The sequence below is a fragment of the Scyliorhinus torazame genome, chromosome 5 (genome assembly GCF_047496885.1).
Source record: "Scyliorhinus torazame isolate Kashiwa2021f chromosome 5, sScyTor2.1, whole genome shotgun sequence".
Taxonomy (NCBI): domain Eukaryota; kingdom Metazoa; phylum Chordata; class Chondrichthyes; order Carcharhiniformes; family Scyliorhinidae; genus Scyliorhinus; species Scyliorhinus torazame.
This window is the reverse complement of record NC_092711.1, coordinates 91,513,605-91,534,238: the sequence shown is the minus strand read 5'-3', so window position 1 is coordinate 91,534,238 and position 20,634 is coordinate 91,513,605. Positions and strand designations below refer to the sequence as shown.

Genomic DNA, 20,634 nt, shown 5'->3' with positions numbered 1-20,634 from the left:
AAATTAAATTCTGAATAAAAATCAAGTGATATCAATTTGTGTTAATCATAGTTAATCACTGCAGTGTTAAAGTAAGCCTACTCATGACACAAATAAAAATTATGATCTCACCTCCGGCAAATTACCAGCGGGTGTGGAGATAATCGACAGGACAGGAAACCGACACCACCTTCAAAACAAAACCAGAATCAGTTCAACCTCAGACATTAAGCTCAGTTTGCAAATGTCTGATCTGTTAAATTCATCCATCTCCCTTAATTCTATAACCATTAATACTCTCATCTCACAAACTTCTATGAATCTCAGTTTTTATAGTTTCTATTGACAGAATCTGAACAGAATTCCAGATTTCACTATATTTTCTGTGAAGTGATTTCTGACTTTGCTCCTGAACAGCCCAGTCTCAGTTAAACAAATAAATATCACTGATTTGGACATTTAAATGGTGACAATTGCTTTACTCTTAACTGGTTATGTAACAGTATTTCAAAAACATAATAATTTGAGTAAAACTCTGCAGAAGCTGGAAATGTGAAGTGAAAACAGAAAGTTGTGGAAATCCTCAGCAGGTTTGGCAGCTTCTGTGAAGAGAGAGAAAGAGAGTTAACATTTCCAATGCAATCTGATTCTTCTTCAGAACTGAGTGTTTGCAGCATTGTGATTTCATTTGCCAAACATACTGAATGTGAATTTTGTGGTTCTTACAGATATCTGGCTGTAAATCTGATTTCAGACCTTCCTCTGAACACTTTCCAACCTCAGCTCCAGCTCATTGTCCTTCACTAAAGACCCGGATAGAGAATCGCCGCCACAAAATGGCGGCGGCCGCCGGGTGACCCGGGTGTTGTCACCGGAGCGGAAACCCGCCCACTCCCTCTTCCCGTACTAAGATGGCCGCCTTAGCGCTCTGCTCCAAGAACAAAAGACTCGACTTCCATTCCCAAGATGGAGGCGGTTGCCCCGGGGTCTGTCATCGGGGAGGAAGCCCCGCCCACTCCCTCTTCCCTAACCAAGATGGCTGTCCCAGCGCTCCACGCCAGGAACAAAAAACCCGACTTCCATTCTCAAGGTGGTGGTGGTCGCCGGTTGCCCCGGGACTGTCACAGGGGAGGAAGTCCCGCCCACTCCTTCTTCCCATCCTAAGATGGCCGCCCCAGCGATCCGTTCCAAGAACAAAAGACCCAACTTCCTTTCCCACGATGGCGGCCGGCTGCTGGGTAAATCCAGACCCGGATTACCTTCTTCTTATTGGTCGTGACCCGCCGTCAATCACTCCCCAGCCATTGTTAGCTGGAGCATGCGCAGTGCAGGTTGAAGCTGGACTCAGGCGGGTGAGTGGAGGCCTCAATCCCCCAATAAGACCCATTGGTTTTATTGTCAGTCTGCAGACAGGAGCTGGACAACTGAACCCAGGCAGAGGAGAGGGAGGGAGAAAACTGGGAGTGGAGGAAATAGATGGTGAGATGGGTTTGGATTTCAGCCCAGGGAGGAGGGAGAGTGTGTGGGACTGGGATTTCCAGCTTTGGGGGAACAAGAGAGGGAAAAATGTTCCAGAGGAATTAGAATTGTCTGTTCAGAATTTCTATCCTGGACTGACAGTGATGGCTTTTGTGAACTCCTTTTACAGGATATTAGAAGCCGAAGATTGGCTGACAGAAAACTCAAACCAAACATCAAGATCTGACAGAGTCACTCAATTCTTTAGAACCTGAATATCACAGTCTTTGAATGTGGAAGGAGTAATGTTTGTCTGTTCAGTTTGTTGGAAAAGATTTCAAATATCAGTGTGATTGGAAAAGCACAGAGACCCACACAGACAGTGAGTGTTCCAGTGAACAGACTGGAAAGAGCTTTAACCAGTTACATAGACAGAAAAACCATCACACCATTCACAGTGGGGAGAAACCGTCCATGTGTTCTTGTGTGGATGAGAGTTCAACTTGGCATTCAACCTGGAGAGACACAAGGACACCGGCACCATGGAGAAACCGTGGAAATGTGGGGACTGTTGGAAGAGATTCAGTTACCCTTCTGAACTGGAAATGCATCGACGCAGTCACACTGGAGAGAGGCCATTCACCTGCTCCACCTGTGGGAAGGGATTCACTCAGACATCCAGCCTGCTGACACACCAGTATGTTCACACTGATCAGACACCTTTCAAATGTTGTGACTGTGAGAAGAAATTTAAAAGTAAAAAGTATCTGTTGAGACACCAACTCATTCACAGTGAGGAGAAGCTATTCACCTGCTCCTTGTGTGGAAAGGGATTCACTGCTACATCTAACCTGCAGAAACATCAGCGAGTTCACACTGTCAAAAGACCTTTTAAATGTCCAGACTGTAGGAAGTGCTTTAAAACTTCCGGGGAAGTGACCTGTCATCAACGTGTTCACACTGACGAGAGACCATTCAGATGCTCTCACTGCGGGACTGGCTTCAGGCGATCATCTGAACTTACTGTCCATCAGCGAATTCACACTGGGGAGAGACCGTTTACCTGCTCTGTGTGTGGGAAGGGATTCATTCAGTCTTATCACCTACTGAAACACCAACAAATTCACTCTGATATAAAACCTTTTAAATGTTTTGACTGTGAGCAGAGCTTTCGAAGCAGCAATGGCCCAGTGATGCATCAGCGAATTCACACTGGGGAGAGACCATTCATAGAACATAGAACAATACAGCGCAGTACAGGCCCTTCGGCCAACGATGTTGCACCGAAACAAAAGCCATCTAACCTACACTATGCCATTATCATCCATATGTTTATCCAATAAACTTTTAAATGCCCTCAATGTTGGCGAGTTCACTACTGTAGCAGGTAGGGCATTCCACGGCCTCACTACTCTTTGCGTAAAGAACCTACCTCTGACCTCTGTCCTATATCTATTACCCCTCAGTTTAAAGTTATGTCCCCTCGTGCCAGCCATATCCATCCGCGGGAGAAGGCTCTCACTGTCCACCCTATCCTACCCCCTGATCATTTTGTATGCCTCTATTAAGTCTCCTCTTAACCTTCTCTCCAACGAAAACAACCTCAAGGCCTTTCCTCATAAGATTTTCCCTCCATACCAGGCAACATCCTGGTAAATCTCCTCTGCACCCGCTCCAAAGCCTCCATGTCCTTCCTATAATGCGGTGACCAGAACTGTACGCAATAAATTCACCTGCTCTGTGTGTGGGAAGGGATTCACTCAGTCATACAACCTGCTGAAACACCAACAAATTCACTCTGATATAAAACCTTTTAAATGTTTTGCCTGTGAGCAGAGCTTTCAAAGCAGCAATGAGCTGATGATACACCACAAATTCACACTGGAGAGAGATCGTTCACCTGCCCCGAGTGCGGGAATGGATTCACTGACTTACAACTTATGCTGAGACACCAGCGACTTCATGAGTGTCTCCAGGGATTGGATTCCGCTGTTTTCGCTGCTGTCAATCAGATCCAGAACTGAATGTGGGTTAACCCTGAGGTGTGTAAGAAACATGCCCCAGTCACTCTCTTCCATGGTTCAGAGCTCCGAGATACAGACAAAAGGCTCCTTTACAACTGTGTTTAGAGTCAACAAGATTAATTCCCGTACCAGCCTCCCCGAAGAGGCACCAGAATGTGGCGACTAGGGGCTTTTCACAGTAACTTCATTGAAGCCTACTTGTGTCAATAAGCGATTTTCATTTAATGTTGTAATGAATGCTGGAACCTGCAAAATTTTAGTCCAGGAGTCAAGAGTTTACCCAAAAAGGGGATCCAAGTCATTGGTAATTTTAAAGGAATTTATGAAAAAGCGACAGTTTAGATTTGGTACACCAGCTAAATCGGCAGGAAATACATGTGACCCACAACATGTGAGAATGGTTTACTGGTCCCGGATCAGGGAGATGCTGATCTCCGGGGCTGGAGGTGACAGTCTCCTCGGAATGGTTTACTGGTCCCGGATCAGACACTGGGACAGATGGAGCTGATCTCCGGGGCTGGAGGTGACAGTCTCCTCAGAATGGTTTACTGATCCCGGATCAGACACTCGGACAGATGAAGCTGATCTCCGGGGCTGGAGGTGACAGTCTCCTCGGAATGGTTTACTGATCCCGGATCAGACACTCGGACAGGTGAAGCTGATCTCCGGGGCTGGAGGTGACAGTCTCCTCGGAATGGTTTACTGATCCCGGATCAGACACTCGGACAGATGAAGCTGATCTCCGGGGCTGGAGGTGACAGTCTCCTTGGAATTGTTTACTGATCCCGGATCAGACACTCGGACAGGTGAAGCCGATCTGCGGGGCGGAGGTGACAGTCTCCTCGGAATGGTTTACTGATCCCGGATCAGACACTCGGACAGATGGAGCTGATCTCCGGGTCTGGAGGTGACAGTCTCCTCGGAATGGTTTACTGATCCCGGATCAGACACTCGGACAGATGGAGCTGATCTCCGGGGCTGGAGGTGACGTTCTCCTCGGAATAGTTTACTGATCCCGGATCAGACACTCGGACAGATGGAGCTGATCTCCGGGTCTGGAGGTGACAATCTCCTCGGAATGGTTTACTGATCCCGGATCAGACACTCGGACAGATGGAGCTGATCTCCGGGGCTGGAGGTGACAGTCTCCTCGGAATGGTTTACTGATCCCGGATCAGACACTCGGACAGATGGAGCTGATCCTCGGGGCTGGAGGTGACGGTCTCCTCGGAATGGTTTACTGGTCCCGGATCAGACACTCGGACAGATGGAGCTGATCTCCGGGGCTGGAGGTGACGTTCTCCTCGGAATAGTTTACTGATCCCGGATCAGACACTCGGACAGATGGAGCTGATCTCCGGGTCTGGAGGTGACAATCTCCTCGGAATGGTTTACTGATCCCGGATCAGACACTGGGACAGATGGAGCTGATCTCCGGGGCTGGAGGTGACAGTCTCCTCGGAATGGTTTACTGATCCCGGATCAGACACTCGGACAGATGGAGCTGATCTCCGGGGCTGGAGGTGACCGTCTCCTCGGAATGGTTTACTGATCCCGGATCAGACACTCGGACAGATGGAGCTGATCTCCGGGGCTGGAGATGACAGTCTCCTCGGAATGGTTTACTGATCCCGGATCAGACACTCGGACAGATGGAGCTGATCTCCGGGGCTGGAGCCTCTTGTGTTCTCCTTCCTCTGGATCCAGTCAGAGTGTTTGGTGTTAGTCTGAATCCAGCACCGATCACTTTGAAAATCTTTCCTGTCCAAAGTGATTTTCCTGTCGAACCGTTTTAACCTTTACTCAGACAGTTGGTTTATATTTGGGTCGTCAGATCCAACCTTCTCCAGTTTAGAAATCTGGTTTCAGGGTTTGTGACAGAGAGAACAGGCCTGTGCTGTGTGTGTCACCCAGCAAGCTGCTGTGGAAGCGTTGTTACTGAGAGCCAGAGAGAGCTCATTCAATTCACAGTCAATTAATTTCTGACATTTTATCATAGAATTTACAGTGCAGAAGGAGGCCATTTGGCCCATCGAGTCTACACCGGCTCTTGGAAAGAGCAACCTACCCAAGGTCAACACCTCCACCCTATCCCCATAACCCAGTAACCCAAGCCAACACTAAGGGCAATTTTGGACACTAAGGGCAATTTATCATGGCCAATCCACCTAACCTGCACATCTTTGGACTGTGGAGGAAACCGGAGCAGCCGGAGGAAACCCACGCACACACGGGGAGGATGTGCAGACTCCGCACAGACAGTGACCCTGGAGCTGTGAAGCAATTGTGCTATCCACAATGCTACCGTGCTGCCCCCTTATCATATTAGAAATAAGCAGAAAATCTAAATTCTAAAGTTGGTCTCAGCGGCCGTGACAATTATCATCGATTGTTGGAAAAACCCATCTGGTTCACTCATGCCCTTTAGGGAGGGAAATCTGCCGCCCTTACCTGGTCTGGCCCACATGTGACTCCAGACCCACAGCAACGTGGTTGACTCTAGTGCCGAGCAGGCCACTCAGTTGAAGGGCAATTAGGGATGGGTAACAAATCCCGGCCTTTCCAGTGACGTCCACATCCCATAAAACAATCAAAGAAAAAATCCTCACCCCCCCCCCCTTCAGCTCTCCCGACTTGCTTCACCATTTGCAGAGGCACTTTCACCTACCAAGGTCCTGAGAGCTGGAAACTCCTCGCTAAACATTTATGAACATTATTCGATGGTGAATGTTTTTACAAAATGTGCTGTCCAATCAGAGATTGGTGTAAAGCTGTCTGAAGGTGAAGTTTCCAGCTGCGAATCTTCCATCTGAAGTTTCCGCGTGTTTTTGTAACATTCCTGAGTTTTCTAATATGAGGCAGCGACAACAACAACTGGCATTTACCCATCAACAGGTTAAAATGTCGGAGACCCTTCACAGAGGAACAGAAGCTGGGTGGAAAAGGTAAGGAGGCAGGTTTAGTGAGGGGTTTCCAGCCCTCAGGACCTCGGTAGGTGAAGGTGCCTCTGCCAATGGTGGAGTGAAGCAAGTCGGGGGAGCTGAAGGGGGTGAGGATTTTTTTGTGATTGTTTTATGGGATGTGGACGTCACTGGAAAGGCCGGGATTTGTTACCCATCCCTTCGAGAGTCAATCACATTGCTGTGGGTCTGGAGTCACATGGAGGCCAGACCAGGTAAGGATGGCAGATTTCCCTCCCTAAAGGGCATGAGTGAACCAGATGGGTTTTTCCAACAATCGATGATAGTTGTCACGGCCGCTGAGACTAACTTTAGAATTCCAGGTTTATTCATTGGATTTGGGATTTGAATCCGTGTCTCCAGAGCATTAGCCTGGCCTCTGGATCACTAATCCAGTGACATTACCACGATGCCACCTTCTCCCCTAATTGGAGGAGTGAGGGAGCGTGGAGGGTTGTAGGGCTGGAGGAGGTTCCAGAGACTGTCTGTCATGGAGAGAGTGGCTGCCTCCATGGAGTTTCAAGCACGGCTCTGAAATGGGTCGGTGTAGGTCATGACCTCGGCCATGCAGGTGATGTCTGCTGCCTTGAACAGGATGACAGATACTGTCAACACGTCACTGATCTCCAGCAAAGGGCTCCCACCTTAGACCCATTGTCCCCAAACCCACAGGCAGTATCCAACACGCCGCCCCGTCTCCAGCTGAATCTGCCCGGCACAGGTACAGATGGGTCAGTCTGTCCCAGGACCCTCTGGAGCTCTGAAACCCAGAGGGTGGAGACCCTCCAATGATGTGCAGGTCAGGTGGATTGGCCATTCTAAATTGCCCTTAGGGTCCAAAAAGGTTAGGTTGGGTTATGGGGATAAAGGGGATAGGGTGCTCTTTCCAAGGGCCGGTGCAGACTCGATGGGCTGAATGGCCTCCTTCTGCACTGTAAATTCTATGATTCTGTGACAAGCCTCTGGGCAGTGCGAGCAGGGATGTGAGCAGCCTGTCTCTACCTCTGCTGAAACCACACAGGGCAGCACGGTAGCATGGTGGTTAGCACAATTGCTTCACAGCTCCAGGGTCCTAGGTTCAATTCCTGGCTTGGATCACTGTCTGTGCAGAGTCTGCACGTTCTCCCCGTGTGTGCGTGGGTTTCCTCCGGGTACTCCGGTTTCCTCCCACAGTCCAAAGATGTACAGGTTAGGTGGACTGGCCATGCTAAATTGCCCTTAGTGTTGGGTGGGGTTACTGGGTTATGGGGACAGGGTGGAGGTGTGGGCTTGGGTAGGGTGCTCTTTGCAAGAGCTGGTGCAGACTCGATGGGCCAAATGGCCTCCTTCTGCACTGTAAATTCTATGATCCGCCAAGTAGAAGCAACAGGAAGGGTCTGGGCTCCAAATTGTAATTCACCAAGTGTCAGAAATGGGGATTTGACAAGATATGAAGTTTCTTTATTTAATAATGATGCACAAACTGTATTGACTGGAACCACTTCCAGCTCTTGTCCGTTCTTACATCCTGGGGCCAGCTCAGCCTTTCACTGAGTTCATGCTGAATGTGAATCCAGGCTGGGGGCCATTGGGTGGATGTGCAATGGGAGGATGAGTGGGTGAAGGAATGTTCAGTGAACAGGGAGGGGGAGGGGGAGGGGGGTTGGTGCTGCTGGTGGGAAGTGTTCATTCTGAAGGAGTCCCCCCTGAAACAGAGACCATTCATTTCTCACTTTGAAATAATTGAGCTGCTGTCTGTCCCCATTTCTATTCAGTTTTTCAATATTTAAATCTCGACTGAAACATATTCTTGATGTGACCCTGAGATCCAGAGGATTTTAAATCTGTTAAAGTCAATCCCCATCGAGTGCACAGGAGGACTCAACTGGTCCGAACTTTTTATGTTATAAATAAACCAAGATCTTACAAGATGTTTATCGGGGAATTGTATTTCTCTGAGACCAGGGATGGTCAAACTCTGTCCCAAAGTTTAGATTTGGGCCTTGAGCCTGGGCTATGGGGCCCACGTACATGGAGCATCATTCCGGATGTCCTTCATCCCTGATTTTACTCACAATCCAACTGGGGGCTGTTAGCTGCCTGGACCCTAATCACTGGAATTTCATCCCTAAACCTCCCCACTTTTCCACTTAATTTTCCACCTTTAAAATTCTCTTTATAACTGAAGTCTTTGACCAACTCTTTGGTCATCTGACCCAATATGTCCTCATGTTCCTGTGAAACTGCTTGAGACATTTTATTATGTTAACAACTAATTATAAATAGAGCTGTTGTAGCTCAGTGAGATCTTATCACTTACTGAGTGAGTCTGTATAAATGTAACTCAGATACACACAGCTTGTGTCATAGTTCAGTGAGATCTGATCACTTACTGAGTGAGTGAGTCTGTCTAAATGTAACTCAGATACACACAGCTTGTGTCATAGTTCAGTGAGATCTGATCACTGAGTGAGTGAATCTGTATTAATATAACTCAGATACACACAGTTTGTGTCATAGTTCAGTGAGATCTGATCACTGAGTGAATGAGTCTGTATAAATGTAACTCAGATACATGCAGCTTGTTAAAACATTCCTGGGAGGAGGAAGTTCTGAGCTGCCCGCTGGATTTCTGTTCTCCACAATTGGGAAAAGGTGATTCTTTCCCAATATTGGAAATTACTAATAAAGTTGTTCAAGATGATTAGTTGTTGTGAGCTGGGTTATTTGTTAGAATGAAGGAGTGGGATTGAGCCACAGTCTGAGTCACCAGTTTAAGGACAGGAGGAGAGAGAATCTGGAGAGGGGAAAAGAATCAGGAGGAGACTGGAGACTGAATCTGGAACAATGAGCAGAGAGGGAGAGGTGTGTGTGGGACTGAGATTCATAGATTTGGGAGAATGCACCATAGAAACTAGAATGGTGCTGAATTTCTATCCTGCATTTACACCGAAAACCTCTAAACTCCTTTTACTGGGAGTTAGAGGGAGAGGATTTGCAGACAAAAAATTCAAAGTAACAATCTTGAGATCTTTCAGAATGACTTATTCCATGTATCTGATTATGAAAGGAGAATGATTGATCTCTCTGTGGGGAAAGTTTTGAAATAATTTTGACTGAGAAAGCCTGGGACACACAGACACAAGGGCCAGCAGTGCATCTCGGATTCAAACATGAGGTGTGCAAACGGGTCTGGTTTAGTGTCAGACGTTACCAGGGAGAGGAATGGAGCTGGTAGCTCGGGAATGAAAACAATGACTTTGGTTTTCCCAATATTTAATTGGAGGAAATGTCTGCCCATCCACCACTGGATATCAGACAAACAGGCTGAGAATTTAACAATTGTGGAGAGAGGTGGTGGAGGTGGAGCTGGGAGCTGTCAGTGTAACTGTGACAACTGACACTGTGTCCAGATGGTGTTATTGTGGGAACATGTGAACGAGAAAGGAGACAAGACTGGATCCCTTGGTAACAGCAGAGGTAACTGTGGGAGTGGGAAGGGGAGACATTACAAGTGATTCTCCAACTCTGATGGAGAAGAATGGAACCAGGAGAGAGCAGCCCCACCCAGCTGGGTGACAGTGGAGAGGTGACGGAGCAGAATGGTGTGGTCGACCTTGTCAAAGGCTGAGGACAGAGGGGAGGTTTATCTTTGTCACAGTCACAGAGGATGTCATTTGTAACTTTGATAAGAGTTGTTTCAGCACGGTGACAGAGCAGAAACCTGATTGGAGGGATTCAAATGTGGCGTTCTGGGAAAAATAGACCGGGATTTGGGCGAGGAGAGGGGTGCTGGCGATGGGGCAGTAATTTGTAAGGATGGTGGAGTCAAGGGTTTGCTTTTTGACAAGGGTAGAATGACAGCAGAAGGGGAGGGACAGTACCTGATAGAGAAAAGATTCAACAAAGTCAGTGAACATGGGGAAGTTGGGTGATCAGTTTTGTGGGAATAGGGTCGATGGAGCAGGAGCTGGGTCTCATGGACAAGATGAGCTCTGAGAGGGCAGGAGGGGAGATGGGAGAGAAACTAGAGAAATATGAGGGTTCAGGGCTCGGGAAAGGATGAAATTTAGAGACAGTTTGGTCCGGTGGGCTCGTGGGAGGGAGGGAAGCAGCAGAGGCAGCTGATCGGATTTACTCAATCTCAGTCACAAAGAAGCTCCACAAGCTCCTCACACTTCTTGTTGGAGGTGAGGATGGAAGAGACAGGGGAGAGCGAGAGTACTTCAAAAGGATCTAACTTGTGTCAGAGATATTAAAAAGTTCCAACACACTGCGTATTTTGCACAAATCTAATTTATTTGACTTTTAGCCAGAATATGAGTCCCTGTAACTGGGCTGCAGTTTATTACCATCAGCAGAACCAGACCCCAATGAACATGGCTCAGTCCTGGGTGTGATTAACAGAAAATTCCAATCACAGTAGTTATTTATGAACTCGCTGATGTCTCAGCAGGCTGGATGAGGTTGTGAAAGCGTTCCCACACTGGGAGTAGGTGAACGGCTTCTCCCCAGTGTGAACTCGCTGGTGGGTCAGCAGGTTGGATGACTGAGTGAATCCCTTCCCACACACAGAGCAGGTGAAAGGTTTTGTGCCAGTGTGAATTCGGCGGTGGTCAGTGAGTTGTGATGATCGTCTGAACCCAGTCCCACAGACAGAGCATCTGAATGGCTTCTCGTCAGTGTGAACACGTTGATGGTACATCAGTTCCCAGGAACATTTAAAGCCCTTCCCACAGTCTGAACATTTAAAAGGTCTCTTGTCTGTGTGAACTTGGTGGTGTCTCAGCAGGGTGAATGAGGTAGAGAATCCCTTCCCACACACGGAGCAGGTGAAGGGCTTCTCCCCAGTGTGAACTCGCTGGTGTGTCAACAGCTGTGACAACTGAGTGAATTCCTTCCCACACTCAGAGCAGGTGAAGGGTTTCTCCCCAGTGTGAATTCTCTTGTGCGTCAGCAGGTCAGATGACTGAGTGAATCCCCTTCCACAGTTGGAACAGATAAACTGCCTCTCCCCGCTGTGAATCCTCTGGTGTACAGTGAGTTGGGACGATCGCCTGAACCCAGTCCCGCAATGAGAGCATCTGAACGGTCTCTCGTCAGTGTGAACACGTTGATGCAGCATCAGTTCCTGGAAACTTTTATAGCATTTCCTGCAGTCTGAGCATTGAAATAGTCTGTCCTCTGTGTGAACACGCTGGTGTCTCAGCAGGTTGGCAGAAATAGTAAAACTCTTCCCACACTTGGAGCAGGAGACGGTTTCTCCCCAGTGTGACTGTGTCGATGTGTTTCCAGCTCTGATGGGGAAATGAATCCCCTTCCACAGTCCCCACATTTCCACGGTTTCTCCCCACTGTGAATGGTGCTATTTCCTTCCATGTTCAAAGTATGATGACATTCACGTTACGGTAAATGGAGCAACTGGTGCTGATCCTGATGTGATGAAGTTTCCCGACTGCAAATCCTCCTCTTCCAATGACCTGTGAACCGGATTTAAAATGAAAAATAGGGAGTGAGACAGAACCCACAAAAACACAAAGGCAGGTTGTGAAATTGAGCTGAATGAATCGGGTCATTTGTGGGGCCGGCACCAGGAAAATGTGACCATGAAAACTGCTGGATTGTTGTGAATACACAACTGGTTCATTAATGTCCTTCAGGGAAGGGAACCTACCAATTGGTCTGAATCTACACCAGACTCTGACACTCTGCGAGAAGGAAGGAGAAAGGGAGTAGTAGAGGCTGAATGATTGAAACAAGTATTTAATATATCTTCAACATGAGCAGAACTTTGACAGAATCTCCCAAACCATTCTCCACCACCTCGTAGGAGCAGGGTAGCAGGAATATGTGAACACCATGATTTCCAAGTTCCCCTCCAACTCGCACACCATCCTGACTTATCTGACATACAGTACTGGATGGACAAAGCCATTGTCTTCATGCCCAGTTATAAACTCCACTCCCTCACCGCCGACTCCATGTCCCTCCCTGGGAACTGTCTGACGCTGAATCAGACTGTTCACAATCTCTGGTATATTTCACCCCAAGCTGTGTTCCTGTCCACACATCACTGTCACTGCCTATTTCCACTCAGTAACATTGTCCAGTTGTGTCCCTGTCTTAGTTCATGTGCTGCTGAAACTCATCCATTCCTTTTGTTTCCTCTAAACTGGACTATTCTAATGTGGGTCTTGTTGATCTCCCAGATTCAACTTCACAGGAACTGGAGGTCATCCAAAGCTCAGCTGCTCCTGCTCGCACTCACACCAGGTCTTGTTCACCATCACCCCTGTGCTCTCTCACCTACATCGTGGTAATTGCCAGTCCGACAGTCGTCTGGGCTCATTTAATTCTGACCCTCCCCCGGCTCCAGTTCCTCTCCTGTGCTCACAATCCCCTCCCTGAGCTGCCTGATCTCCTTCAGTCCGTCTCCACCAGCTGCACTGAGCATGCTCAGAATACAGCACAGCCCTGCGTCCTCGCCCTGGGTTCCATTAGTCGCCAATAGGGGACTTTCTGACCGATTGGGAATTCTGGGTAATCTCACTGCCATCGAGATCAATCAGTGAACAGGCAAACGTTTTCTCCAGTTGGTAAAAGGGAAGATCCATGGATGAGGGGGATAGTGGACAGGAAGCAGAATCAGAGATTCAGGCATTGTACCGAATACTCACAGCATAAACACATTAATCTGATAGATCACTTCCACACGAGAAGACAGCAGTGGGAAGCCTCCTGACATTCTGGTCCCTTCCCAGTCAGTAATTACTGGAGCTGGAATACAGAAAAGAGTCGGAATAAATTCAGGGATTTATTTGTTCAGTTTTACAAATGGGTCTGGAGTCACATTCGAAGTTTGTGCAGACTGTCAGTCCCTGGCTTTATTAACCCTCCCTTTCCAGAACTTGGGGGAAGGTGTCTGGTATTCAGGACAAATATTACAGGAACTATTTTAAAGCTTGTGTCATCATTGACGCTTTATAATTACGGGTCATGACTAAAGCATTCATGGGAACTATTTCTTATAACAGGAGTTAGTTAATAAATCAGGGGTCTGAGCTGCATAAATAGAGGTGTTGAGCACTAAAACAAGAAATTATAAAGTCATGGTTAGATCACAACATTACATCCAGTTCTGGTCACCAGTCCTCATGAAGGATATGAGGATCCTTACAGAGTGCTGAGGAGATTCAGGATGGTTCCAGGAGGGAAGTTAGCGGCAAGGTTAGGTTGGAGAAACTGGGCTTGTTCTACACAGAGCAAATGAGATTGAGAGGAGATTGATGGAGGTGTACAAAATTAATACAGGCATAGATCAGGTCGATAAAGAAAAGCTGTTCACATGAGCTGATAGTGCCTGAGATGCAGCGGGGAATATGAAGAAGACCTTTTTTTACACAGAGTGATAACCTGGATCTCACAGCCCTGGAGGGTGGTGGAAGTGGAAATGATTCATCACTTCACAAGAAAAAGGATGATATACTGTGTGACTTTTATCAAGGATTTGGCTGCATTAATTGCACGCTGGATGATTGCTTCATATTTTAATTGTCTGCCCCCCTCCCACTCTGACCTCTCTGCCCTTGGCCTCCTGAACTGTTCCAATGAAGCTCAAAGGGAGCTTGGGGAACAGCAACTCATCTTTCCATTCGACACTTTACAACCTTCAGAACTCAGCAGTGAGTTCAGCAGTTTCTGCAGCAACAGAGGCTTCAGCATCTGGAACTCTCTCCCTGAAAAGGTGCCAGAACCGGATTCTATGTTTAGAATGTGTCTGCTCGTGCGAGATTCCCCAACCAGTGGAAATGGTTCCTCTATATCTACCTTGTCAATTCCAATTAACATCCTGAAAACTTTGATCAATTCCTTTTTAATCTTCTAAATTCCAAGGATTACAACCCTCATAATTAGGTGGCAAAGGGGTTAGGGAGGGGAAAGATATAATTAATGGCAGAGTGCTAAAGATTGTGCAGGGACACGGGACTGGGGTTTCTAAGTGCTTTTCTCTCTGAAGTGACAGGATATATTCAGAGAGTAGTTAGCGAAGCAGTTATGTAGAAAGATCATTTAGATCTGAAAATTAACTCTGATTCTCTCTCCTCCACATTGCTGGAGGATGTGCTGACGAAAGGGGGACTGAAGAAGGGGGTAGTGTCAGCGGTCTACGGAGCTATTTTGGAAGAGGAGAAGGCACCACTGGAAGGGATCAAAGCAAAGTAGGAGGAAGAGTTGGGAGAGGATATGGAGGAGGGGTTCTGGTGTGAGGTGCTCCGGAGAGTGAATGCCTCCACCTTGTGCACGAGGTTGGAGCTGATACAGCTAAAATGAAAATGAAATAAAATGAATTTAGCATTTTCTCCCAAATTTACACCCATCCACAATAATCAGTTTCCAACCCTGGCTGGTCCAACACCCCAAATATGGCCTCCTACCCCAAATATGGCGACCTGGGGTAGGAGGCCATATTTGGGGTGTTGGACCGGCCAGGGTTGGAAACGGGTGCGGAGGCACTTGTTTTAGCCTTCGCCTCGTTGATCGCCCGAAGACAGATCCTGATGGGTTGGAGAGCAGCCTCTCCACCCTGGCGTGGCGGGGGGATCTGTTGTAATTCTTGACACTTGAGAAGGTTAAGTTTGAACTGAGGGGAAGGACATAGAGGTTCGACAATTCATGGACATTATTCATTATGCACTTCCAAGAACTGGATAACATTGAACATTAGTTGCTGATTAATGTGTATTGTTGATGGGTGTAAATGTGGGAGAAAATGTGAAAAAGGAGAATTTTTAAATTTTTTTATAAAACATTGAACATTAGTTGGTTGGGTGGGGGGGTGGGGCGATGGGTGTTAATGGGGGATTCCGGATTCCTTTTTGTCAGTTGTTTATGTGAACATGTGGGCGAATGTTTGGGGTTTGGCGAGAGGATGGGATCGTTGTTATTGATATGGGGATTGACATATTTGTTACTGATTATTGTTTATTGTTGATGGGTGTAAATTTGGGAGAAATTGCGAAAAAGGAGAATAAAGAAATATGTTAAAAAACTCTGATTCTCTCTTCACAGATGCTGCCAGAGCTGCTGAGTTTATCCAGAATTGTCTGTTTTTATCTCAGATTTCAAGAACCTGCAGTATTTTGCTTTTATTAAATTAACTCTTGAGCTGATTAATGGTGTTAATGAGCACAAAATAGAAGTTTTACTGCTTTATAAAGCTCTGATAAAGCCACAATTTGAGTATTGCGTCCATTTTTGGTCACCACTCTTCAGGAAGAATGTGAAGGTCCTTGAGAAGGTGCAGAAGAGATTTTGCAGAATGGTTCCGGCAGAGGGGGTTGAGGAGATTTGATTCAGATGTAGAAGATTCTGATGGGTTTCAGTAAAATAGACAAAGAAAATTTGTTCCCATTCACTGGTTGCACAAGAACTCGGGGACATATTCAGGTTTTGTAAAAGATAAGGGAGATGTGAAGGGGAATGATTTTACAGTCAACGGTAATGACCCCAAAGTTATGGCTGAGGGGAGGGCAGAAATGGACACGATGAATATTTTCAAAAGGCAATTGGATAAATATTTAATGGCAATAGACCTGCGAGGATCGAGGGATGGAACAGGGGAATGGGACTGACTGGACTGCTCTTGCGAACTAGCACAGACTCAATGGGCCGAATAGCCTCCGCTGTGCCACAATGACTATGACTACTTTCTGTAATCTCATCGTATAATATAATTTTGGGATTCAGCAGTGGCACAGTGGTTAGCACTACTGCCTCACAGCGTCAGGGACCCGGGTTCAATTCCAGCCTTTGTTGGAGTTTGTACATTCTCCCCTTGTCTGCATGGTGCTCCGGTTTCCTCACCATCCAAAGATGTGCAGGTTAGTGGATTGGCTATGCTAAATTGCCTCTTAAGGTCCAAGGATGTGCAGTTCAAGTTCTGGGTTATGCGTATAGGGTGGGGTGGATGGAGGAAGCATAAATGGGTAGAGTGCTCATTTTGAAGGGTTGGTGCTGGATTCGAATCCCCTCCCCCCCCCCCCTGCACTGTAGGGGTTCTATGATCCTATGATCACTCAAGGAAATCTGTGCTCTGCACTCCCTCTGAGACCATTCTATTCTCCTTAGGTTTGTTGCCCAGAGTTGAGTTTTCAAGGTGTGGTCGAATCAGGATTTCTGAATCTCGGGGTTTTCCAGTCAGACTGGGACCTGAAATCTTCCCTCACAGACAGAACAGACAAACATTTTACCTTGCACACTCAGATGCTGCTGATATTCAGGTTCTGATGTATCGCTGACTCTGTCAGATCACAATGTGATGCTTGGTTTGAGTTTCCCATCGATCAATGCTCCACTTTTAACTTCCTGAAAAAGAAAGTTACAAAGACCTTCAACTGTTAGTCTAAGATATAAATTGAGGAGACATAAAAATTGTCTTGGTTTGAATTTGCTTTGTGTAAATCCTCTCCTTCTAACCCCCTGTAAAAGGAGTTTCCAGAATCCCATCACTGTCGTCACAATATCCTCTCCTCCTGCTGACAGGACAGGGAAGGCTGCGCATGCGCCCTGCTGCAATATGGCTGCCGTTATTCTGGGCCAGTGATGCAGAACAGCCCAACAACGTCCTTGGCAAAAACAGGATTAGGAGCTTCTTATTCGGGGTTTGACGCATTCATGCTGTGTTTATGAAACCCCGTTCCCAGCCACTCCGCTGTCTCTTCCCCCACACCTCGCGGCCCCGTGACTCAGTTCACCGGATCATTTTTCCCCTCGCCGCCCAAGTCCAGACACGTACCGCACTGCGCATGCCCCAGTCAGAGACCGCATGCGCATTCTCCACTTACAGCTTGGCGGTGCGCCTGCGCAAGAAGCTCCTGCGGGCTGAATAGGACAGTCTTCCACGCGGAGAATGCTGGGTCTTTTTTTTAAATATATTTTCTTGAAAATTTTTCGATCACAATTTTTTCCCCTTACACATCAAACATAACAAAAAAGAAAATTTAACAGTGAACAAATGGCTAACCAACATGGTAAACTAATCATTTAACATAAAATAAAACTTTCCACCCCCCCTCCCCCCCTCTCCCCTGGGTTTCTGCTGCTGGTCATCTGTCTTCCCTCTAACGTTCCCCTAGGTAGTCGAGAAATGGCTGCCACCGCCTGGTGAACCCTTGAGCCGATCCTCTCAGCGCAAACTTCATCTGCTCCAGTTTTATGAACCCCGCCATATCGTTTATCCAGGCCTTCAATCCGGGGGGTTTCGCTTCCTTCCACATGAGTAAAATCCTACGCCGGGCTACTAGGGACGCAAAGGCCACAACGTCGGCCTCTTTCGCCTCCTGCACTCCCGGCTCATCCGCAACTCCAAATAAAGCTAACCCCCAGCCTGGTTTGACCCGGACCTTCACCACCTTCGAAATCACTCCCTTCCAATACCCCTCCAGTGCCGGGCACGACCAAAACATATGTGCGTGGTTTGCCGGGCTTCCGCCACACCTCCCACACTTGTCCTCCACTCCGAAGAACCTGCTCAATCTTTCTCCCGTTATGTGTGCTCTATGTAGCACCTTGAATTGAATCAGGCTAAGCCTGGCGCACGAGGAAGAGGAATTTACTCTGCTTCGGGCATCAGCCCACATACCCTCCTCGATCTCCGCCCCGAGCTCTTCTTCCCACTTTCCTTTTAATTCGCCCACCAGCTCCTCCCCCTCTTCCCTCATCTCTCGGTATATCTCTGACACCTTGCCCTCCCCGATACACCCCTCCGAAAGCACTCTGTCCTGGATCCCCTGTGTCGGGAGCAGCGGAAATTCCCTCACCAGTTGTCTTGTGAACGCCCTCACCTGTGTATATCTAAGGAAGTTTCCCCGGGGCAACTTATACTTTTCCTCTAATGCTCCCAAGCTCGCAAACGTCCCATTTATAAATAAATCTCCCACCCTCCTAATTCCCAACTGGTGCCAGCTCTGAAATCCTCCATCCATCCTTCCTGGGGCAAACCTGTGGTTGTTCCTGATTGGGGACCCCACCAGGGCTCCCCGCGCACCTCTCTGTCGCCTCCATTGTCCCCAAATATTCAATGTTGCCGCCACCACTGGGTTTGTGGTAAACTTTTTTGGTGAGAGCAGTAGCGGCGCCGTCACCAGCGCCTCTAGGCTCGTCCCTTTTTAGGACTTTCTCTCCAGTCTTTTCCACGCCGCTCCCTCTCCCTCCATCATCCATTTACGAATCATCGCCACATTGGCGGCCCAATAGTAGTCGCCCAAATTCGGTAGCGCCAATCCTACTCTGTCTCTGCTACGTTGTAGGAACCCCATCCTTACCCTCGGGACTTTCCCTGCCCACACGAAGCTCGTGATGCTCCTGTCTATTTTTTAAAAAAAGGTCTTAGTGATTAGTATAGGGAGACATTGAAATACAAATAAGAACCTCGGGAAGACCATCATCTTAATTGCCTGCACTCTGCCCGCCAACGACAGAGGCTGCGTGTCCCACCTCTTGAGGTCCTCCTGCATTTGTTCTACCAATCGTGTCAGATTAAGTCTGTGTAAGGTTCCCCAGCTCCTGGCGATCTGAATCCCCAGGTATCGGAAGTTTCTTTCCACTTTCCTTAGAGGCAGGCCTTCTATCTCTCGACTCTGGTCCCCAGGGTGTCTCACGAATAGTTCACTCTTCCCCATGTTAAGCCTATATCCTGAGAAATCTCCGAACTCCCTCAATATCTGCATGACCTCTGTCATCCCCCCCACTGGGTCCGTCACATACAACAGTAGGTCATCTGCGTATAGCGACACTCGGTGTTCTTCTCCCCCTCTAATCACCCCTCTCCATTTCCTGGAGTCTCTCAATGCCATGGCCAGAGGTTCAATTGCCAACGCGAACAACAATGGAGATAGCGGGCATCCCTGTCTTGTTCCCCTATATAGTCGGAAATACTCCAATCTTTGCCGACCCGTGACCACACTTGCCATTGGGGCCCCATAAAGGAGTTTGACCCAGCTAATAAACCCGTTCCCGAACCCAAACCTCCTTAGCACCCCCCATAAGTACTCCCACTCCACCCTATCAAATGCCTTCTCTGCATCCATTGCCGCCACTATCTCTGCCTCCCCCTCCACTGGGGGCATCATTATCACCCCTAATAGTCATCGCACGTTGACATTCAGTTGTCTCCCCTTTACGAACCCTGTCCGATCTTCGTGCACCACCCCCGGGACACAGTCCTCTATCCTCGATGCCAGTACCTTTGCCAGCAATTTGGCGTCCACATTCAATAATGAAATAGGTCTATAGGACCCGCACTGCAACGGATCTTTATCCCGCTTCAGAATTAACGATATCGTCGCCTCCGACATTGTCGGGGGTAAAGTCCCTCCTTCCCTGGCCTCATTAAACGTCCTCACCAACAGCGGGGCCAACAAGTCCACGTATTTTCTATAAAATTCCACCGGGAACCCATCTGGTCCCAGAGCCTTCCCTGCTTGCATATTCCCCAGCCCCTTAATAACCTCGTCCACCCCAACCGGTGCCCCCAGGCCTTCCACCTCCTGCTCCTCCACCCTCGGGAACCTCAATTGATCCAGGAACTGCCGCATCCCCTCCTCTCCCTCCGGGGGTTGGGACCTATACAGTCCTTCATAAAAGGTCTTGAACACCTCATTTATCTTCCCTGCTCTCCGCACCGTAGCTCCCTTTTCGTCTCTAATTCCCCCTATCTCCCTCGCCGCTGTCCTCCTTCGCAGCTGATGGGCCAGCAGGCGACTAGCCTTTTCCCCATATTCATACCTCCTCCCCTGTGTCTTCCTCCACAGCACCTCCACCCTTCTGGTGGTCAAAAGGTCGAACTCCGTCTGGAGTCGTCTTCTCTCCCTGTACAGTCCCTCCTCCGGGGTCTCCGCAAATTCCCTGTCCACCCTTAAAATCTCCCCCAGTAATCTTTCCCTTTCCTTGGCCTCTGTTTTCCCTTTGTGGGCCCTAATGGAGATCAGCTCTCCTCTGACCACCGCTTTTAGTGCTTCCCATATCACTCCCACTCGGACCTCCCCGTCGTCATTGGCCTCCAGGTACCTCTCAATACATCCCCGCACTCTTCCACGCACTCCCTCATCCGCCATCAATCCCACATCTAATCGCCAGAGTGCTCGCTGCTCCCTTTCCTCTCCTAGTTCCATGTCCACCCAGTGTGGGGCATGGTCCGAAACCGCTATGGCTGAATACTCAGCTTCTTCCACCCT

The 20,634-nt window shown here is 48.1% G+C and overlaps 3 protein-coding genes across 17 annotated transcripts in view; 1 reads left to right on the top strand and 2 right to left on the bottom strand.

Annotated features, from left to right (window-relative positions):
• LOC140421474 (uncharacterized) overlaps positions 1-20,634 on the top strand; it is a 366,287-nt gene that overhangs the window by 90,832 nt on the left and 254,821 nt on the right. The window lies entirely within an intron of this gene.
• LOC140421475 (uncharacterized) overlaps positions 1-20,634 on the bottom strand; it is an 856,937-nt gene that overhangs the window by 677,606 nt on the left and 158,697 nt on the right. For 5 of the 12 annotated variants that reach the window (XR_011946832.1, XR_011946831.1, XR_011946833.1 and 2 more), the window contains exon 3: positions 112-169. The gene's annotated coding sequence lies outside the window, so the exon portion shown is untranslated. Of the gene's footprint in view, positions 1-111; positions 674-705; positions 836-20,634 lie in introns of those variants that run through there. The other 7 variants (XR_011946835.1, XR_011946834.1, XM_072506207.1 and 4 more) reach the window with 6 other exon arrangements.
• LOC140421494 (uncharacterized) lies at positions 10,681-17,192 on the bottom strand. Of its 4 annotated transcripts, none has more exons than XM_072506256.1 (4): positions 17,130-17,192; positions 16,651-16,765; positions 13,078-13,177; positions 10,681-11,880 (listed from the first exon to the last, which is right to left on the bottom strand). In XM_072506256.1, the coding sequence occupies exon 4, from the start codon at positions 11,733-11,735 to the stop codon at positions 10,827-10,829; it is 909 nt and encodes a 302-aa protein (XP_072362357.1). In that variant the 5' UTR covers positions 11,736-11,880; positions 13,078-13,177; positions 16,651-16,765; positions 17,130-17,192; the 3' UTR covers positions 10,681-10,826. The 4 variants fall into 4 exon arrangements, with proteins under 4 accessions (XP_072362357.1, XP_072362358.1, XP_072362356.1 ...); XM_072506257.1 differs by having other exon boundaries at positions 17,155-17,172; XM_072506255.1 differs by lacking the exon at positions 17,130-17,192 and adding an exon at positions 16,877-17,123.

Coding starts and splice junctions, on each gene's coding strand:
- LOC140421494 (XM_072506256.1), bottom strand. CDS start 11,735: ATGTGGGGACTGTGGAAGGGGATTCATTTCCCCATCAGAGCTGGAAAC.